Genomic DNA, 6,288 nt, shown 5'->3' on the forward strand with positions numbered 1-6,288 from the left:
CTGCTGTATCTTGTCTTCAGGTTACAGTGTGGTTTTGGCCTGGAACATTCGGTCATGCCACGTTCAGAGGCTCTTGCTGTGCACTGTTGGTCTCTGACGATTCTCCAGGGGCTGTTTTGCAGGTTCTGAACCCCTCTCTGTTGTTCTGTATTTGGTGGGTTGTCCTCGTGAATCCTCACCTCCACTGTCCTCTCCTGGAGAAGACTCCTGCCAGCAGCTGAGTGAGATTTGGTAACAGATGGTGAAGGACAAACTTCAGTCCTGTTGCCTGTATCCTGTTTTCCACAGCCTATGGAATTGCCTCGTGAGAAATGTTAAATTAACCACAATTCACTGCACATATTGGCCTGCCCTCTTCCCTCTACAAGCCCAAGCAAAACAAAACAAGATTGTGAAAGCCCCTGAAACCTTTTGTATTTTTATTGGGCATTCTGTAAGTGCTCAGAGATACCACACAAGACTGTATGGATCGTGTTGTCCACATATGGCACATGTAAGAGGCAGACAGATCCCTGAAAGTTTTCATAGGTTAACTCAGACACAAATTCCATCAAATAGTATTATCTCATTCTAGACAAAGCAAAGCACAGAAAGTATCTCTGATCACATAGAAGAAAGGCACTGAAACTGAGAAGGAACTGAAACAGACCTTTTCAAAGTCTGTTCCACAAAAAATATTGTGTGCTTCTCACAACTCTTAGATTAAAAATTGTATTAATCTAGTTAGGGATTGTCATCTTGAAGTTCCCAATTCCAAAGAAATTCAAGTGTATCTTTCAAAAATAGGTACAAAGGAAATCAACCAACCTCCTTTTTCCTCTTTCAAAATAAATAAATTGCCAGACCAAGTCGTCACAGATTACTCTTCTTTCCTTCATGTACAGATGCATATAAATTAATAAAGTCATTCTCAGAGGATGAAATTATGTTGTCAAGATCATAATCCACTTCAAAGGTAGGTCTCTCTCCAAAAATTACAAGAGCAAGAAATACAGCAAAGTGTGCAGTCAGTCCCCATATCTTGAATGACTTTTTATGTTCCTGGTCATGGTATATGAAGCAGTGTACACGAGTTGAGTGACCTGAGGAGGTTTTATAAGAGAAGGTCTTGTAATTTAAGGGCTTGACAAAGTACTCCAAAGGCACAAGAAAAACCTCGCTCACTTCATCTGGGTTAGGGGTGGCCTGGAATGTATCCTCTATAAATCCCACAACTGGTGTCACCAAGTTATTCATCTAAAAAGAGAGAAAAAAAACCTCCAGTAAATAAGTAAATTTTTAAAAATCAACAAAACCCTCAAACACTTATGCTTGTACCAAGTAAAAATGTTCATACTCAAAAAAACATTTCATTGTTACAAAATGAGTACAAGAAGCCTATGAACTATTTTCAACTGCAATGCAATTTAGTCCCCCTAATGGCAAGCTATGTAATTTGACTTGAAGAATTTGAACCCATATTTTTGTATTCCTCAAAAATGACATAACAAATACTCAGTTCATCCTGTATAATCATAGAGCAGTTAAAAAGGCTTGCCAGTTTGCTACAGAAGTAAAAAAGCATGCCTGCTTTCCCATGGCTCTTCCTTATTGACATTTTCTAATTCTGATTTTAATCCAGATTTTCCCTATCATTCATCACATTTCTGTATTGTTTTCCCGGGATATACAAATTTTCCAGAATGTGGAAGTATTTTTCTAAAGGTACAGAAATATTATTGCAATGTATTTAGCCATAAAATGTAACAATTTTTGAAACACCTTATTTATGGACATTTTAATTCTAAATGTAATCCTTTCTTCCATGGGAAGGCAAAATCACTGAAATCATACCTTGCATCAAGGGAACACCAAAATTCTCTAGGATACATTGCTAGTTCTGTTTATTCACACTAACAAAGACCACTGTCCTGTAGAAAGGAGGAAGAGCAAAACAGTGTTTGTGGTATTTGATTCAAGTCTGGAAAGACTCCGTCCAAGTCAGAAGCACCTGGAATGTATGTACTGAGGAGCCAGAGTATCATCTGACATGTACAATATTCATGGTTCAAACCCCACACCATCTCTCCTACTGACTGAAGTAATTGGCTGGAAAACAGGGAAAATTTGATCCTTTTGACACACTACCTCTGAGCTATGTGATTTTAAGGTTATCTGTACAAAAATTATAATTTAAGAAGTTAAATAAAGCTTAAATAAAGCTTTTTGCAGTACAATTTCAAAAGTAGTTTCTTCCTTTTTTAATGGGGAGAGAATATTGCCATCAGATAGAAGAACAGGATGCATAGTAATAATGTGCTACCTGGTGAACAAAAATAGTCTTCAGAAGCAGCAATTCCTCTGTTCTGTGGGAAAACTTCTCCTATGTAACACTGAACTCTGCTACTGAAATTGAGAACCTGTAATTTACAAACGGTGACCTACACTCCAAAGACACCTCGGGGAGTCTCCCTGCTAGAGGAAGATGATGCACACAACCCCAGCGCACATCCCCTCTGGTGCTCCCTCTCTGTCTGCACAGCCCTGGAGTCAGCAGACACCACACGAGACAGCTGTGAGGCTGCAGCAGCCTGCTGTGACCCTGCCTGGGTGAGCGAGCTCTGCACAGCTCCAGGGGTGGAGATGATGCAGCCTGTCAGGAACATCTGCCCCACTTCTGGGCTGACCTCATGGTGAAGAGGATTTCTTTCTTGCATCTCATCAAAATGTCCGTGCTGCTGCTCTGTCCATTGCCTCAAGAAGAGTTCTGGTATTGCCCCCTCTCTGACACCCCAGGAGAAGAAAGCAGCCAAATCCCCTGGTAGCCTTCCAGCTGGGGAAGCCCACCTCCCTCAGCCTGTCTGCTCAGCACCCACTCGCTGCAGCCCCGTGACTGCGCTCGCGGCTCTCTGCTGGACCTGCCAGGGCAGCGCTGTCTGTGGGGGGCTCCAGAGCCACTGATGGTGCCCCAGAGCTGCTCTCACAAACACCAAACCCTGAGCCAGAGCCCTTTCCTGGGCTCTGCTGGACACACGGGCTGTGCATGCGAAGTAGTGGCGCCTCTTGGCAGTTCCAGGTTTGAAAAGGTCACTGCCAACCACACAAAAGAAAAGCACCCAAACTTATTCTGCACTGATATGCTGACTTACTTTAGCAATTCCAGGCATCAGCCTACAGATGACTTCCACCTTCTCTGGCTGAAGACCCACTTCTTCTTTAGCTTCTCGGAGAGCAGTGTCAATGTCATCTTTATCAGTGGCTTCCCTTTTGCCTCCTGGAAAACACACTTCCCCTGGTGATCTTCTCAGCTAGAATGTAAAGGAGTACTAGTGTTAAATAGAACAAGGTTTTTGTTTCTTATTGGATCCACACAGATGCATGTTGGTATTGCAGCATCCCTTCATGTTTATCTTTCCAGTCAAAGAAGCTGGAAATGGTGGTTAAGGATTCTGCAGACCAGAAGAAACATGCCTTGGCAAGAGGAGCTACCTAAGAAAACACTGAGGCTATCCCCTGCTAATCCATAAATCCTCACTATCAAAAAAAACCCTGTACCTGGACAGCGTTGTGTAATTCATACAGGAACTTCTGCTAGAGTATGTCAAAGTTCACATTTTGCATCATCTTGTTTACCTAAATGACTGACAGATGAATCTGGACAGACAACTTGTAGAGCAAGATTAAAATAAGAGCAGAAACTTTTGAAAGACACAATTAAATAATGTACCCGTGAGAGAGAAAATAACATTTTGCTTCAGCCCAAAAAGGTTATGGAGCAATAGAATGGAAATGCCTTTTTCTGTTTCCTATCTGTTGTTGTCTATAGTTAGGGTGTGTTTTGTTTAATTGGTTGAGTGTTGTTGAGAACTGGGAGAGGGCTGGGTTGAAGACATGACCAGAACAGGAAGAAGGATGAGAAGGGAAGGGACAGAAGAGTTGGCAGAGCCTGAGCTCCTGAGTAGCCATTCAATGGGAAAGGGGACAGGACCAGCCCAGCCTCGAAAGGGGATAAAGATCACCGTTCTGTCAAAGTGTGTGTGTGTGTTTTCGCCTCTGGGGAGGGAGACACGCACCCGACTCAGCTGGCTCATTACAAATTAAATTATTTAGTTATTACTGCAAAGACTGTGTCCCCTCCTGACTGTATCAAAAAGTGAGTTATTTCTAAGATACCTTTAAATACATTCCAGTAGTAGGCTTGTGCATCATGGATCAGTAACAAACACATTTACAATCAATTTAACAGCTATGTTACTGTGATTATTTGATTTTTAAGCAAGACCCAGCAACGGAAAAAAGTAATTCCTGAGTACAGGCAGTTGATGTGACACAGGGATGGAAAACCAGAGCTGTAATAGAAAACAAAATGCTGGAGAAAGAGTTCTGGCAGTCTTGGGTTGTTGCCTTTTATGCACTAAAGGGAGAGAAGAGTAATATTAACTGCAGACCGAAAAACCTCATTTAATAAAGCTGCGCTCCAGGGTCGGTTTCCTTATTTAAGTAAGCAATCCTTGCCGACTGTGCAAACGATAATTTCCTGTCACGGGTTTCCGGGATCCCGGCATGTTCCTGGCACGCAAACTCGGAGTCACGGCAGTGTAAAACCTGCCGGCCGTGCCCTTGGATCGAGGGGCGGCACTGGGGGCGCGCAGATGGCGGGAGCGCGCACGCCGCTGGCTCCCGGCAAGGACCGCGCCCCCCGGAGCCCCCGGTACCTGCAGGGAGCGCACGGGGAGCAGCAGCTGCAGCCGCCCCCCTCGCACCATCAGCGGCAGCAGCACGGCGGCTCTGGGCAGCGGCAAGCGGGAGAACCTGTCCCCGACATCGAAGTCCCTCAGGCGGTGCCGGGCCTGCTCCATGAGCCCAGGGGCGGGCAGAGCGGAGCACCGGCACCCTCCGGCCGCGCCCCGCTCATCCCCCGCGGCCCCTGGGCAGGGACAGGGCCCGGCTCCTCCCGCTCCGCCGCCCCGCACCGCCCCCGGCCCGGCAGGGACGCGGCTCCGCCAGGCAGCGCTCGATCGTTCCCTTTCCCTTTTCCCTTCCCGCTCCGGGCCGGTCCCTGCGCCGGGAGCTGCGGGGCCGCGCTGCCCCAGACATGCGGCGGCTCCACCGGTTCCGTCCCGTCCCGCCTGAACCCCGGCATGGAGCGGCTCGCAGCGGGAGGAGGACCGTGAAAGTGCTGCCTTCGTGACCAGTCGTAGAACCATAGAACATGGAAGGGACCTTAAAGATCACCTTATTCCTCCTCCATGGTGTTAGAAATGCACTAACTTTTGGATACAATTCAATTGGGAGAAACTGTCGAAGCAAAAAAAACTCTTTATTAGTAAAACCTCTTTATATGCTTCAGCTGAGCCAGGTGTGTCTCCCTTCCCCAAGAGACGAACACACACCTTCTCTGAGAAGATGGTTTCTTTTTATACCTTTTCCTGGCAGGGGTGGTCCCTGTCCCCTTTCCCATTGGATGGGTACTCGGGAACTTGCGTTCTCTACCGACCACCAACTTTTCACAGAATCACAGAATTAATTAGGTTGTGTGTGATCATTGTGTGTGATCATCTCGTGCTACCTATAACCTAACAGCTCCTCATCAATTAAACCATGGCACTGAGTGCCACATCTAGTCTTTTTTTAAACGTGTCCAGGGTTGGTGACTCCACCACCTCCCTGGGCAGGCGATTCCAGTGTGCCATCACTCTTTCAGTGAAGAACTTTTTCCTAATATCCCACCTAAACTTCCCCTGGCGCAGCTTGAGACTGTGCCCTCTGGTTCTGTCACTTGTTGCCTGGGAGCAGAGACTGACCCCCACCTGACTACAACTGTCCTTTCAGGGAGTTGTAGAGAGTGGTAAGGTCACCTCTGATCTCCTTTTCTCCAGGCTGAGCACCCCCAGCTCCCTCAGATGTTCCTCACAGGGTTTGTGTTCCAGCATCCCAACGTCCTTCCCAAACTGAGGGGCCAGACTGGACACAGCACTCCAGGTGTGCCCTCACCAGTGCTGAGTACAGGGGCAGAGTGACCTCCCTGCTCCTGCTGGCCACACCATTCCTGATCCAGGCCAGGAGCCATTGGCCTTCTTGGCCACCAGGGCACACTGCTGGCTCATGTCCAGCCTGCTGTCCACCAGTACCCCCAGGTGCCTTTCTGCCTGGGCACTCTCCAGCCACTCTGTCCCCAGTCAATTTGTAGGCCAACGTGCAGGACTCGGAACTTGGACTGGTTAAACTTCATCTGATTGGACTCAGCCCATCTATCCATCCTGTCCAGGTCCCTCTGCAGAGCCCTCCTTCAGCAGATTGACACATGCT

At 47.1% G+C, this 6,288-nt stretch overlaps 1 protein-coding gene across 1 annotated transcript; it reads right to left on the reverse strand.

Moving 5' to 3' along the window:
- Positions 1 to 402: 402 nt before the first annotated feature.
- On the reverse strand, positions 403 to 5,186 carry LOC132332976 (peroxisomal coenzyme A diphosphatase NUDT7-like). Its single transcript, XM_059857701.1, has 3 exons — positions 4,695 to 5,186; positions 3,129 to 3,287; positions 403 to 1,236 (listed from the first exon to the last, which is right to left on the reverse strand). Exons 1-3 carry the CDS (start codon positions 5,184 to 5,186, stop codon positions 853 to 855), a joined length of 1,035 nt encoding a protein of 344 aa, XP_059713684.1. The 3' UTR covers positions 403 to 852.
- Positions 5,187 to 6,288: the final 1,102 nt, after the last annotated feature.

This window comes from Haemorhous mexicanus, chromosome 12, assembly GCF_027477595.1.
Source record: "Haemorhous mexicanus isolate bHaeMex1 chromosome 12, bHaeMex1.pri, whole genome shotgun sequence".
Classification (NCBI taxonomy): Eukaryota; Metazoa; Chordata; class Aves; order Passeriformes; family Fringillidae; genus Haemorhous; species Haemorhous mexicanus.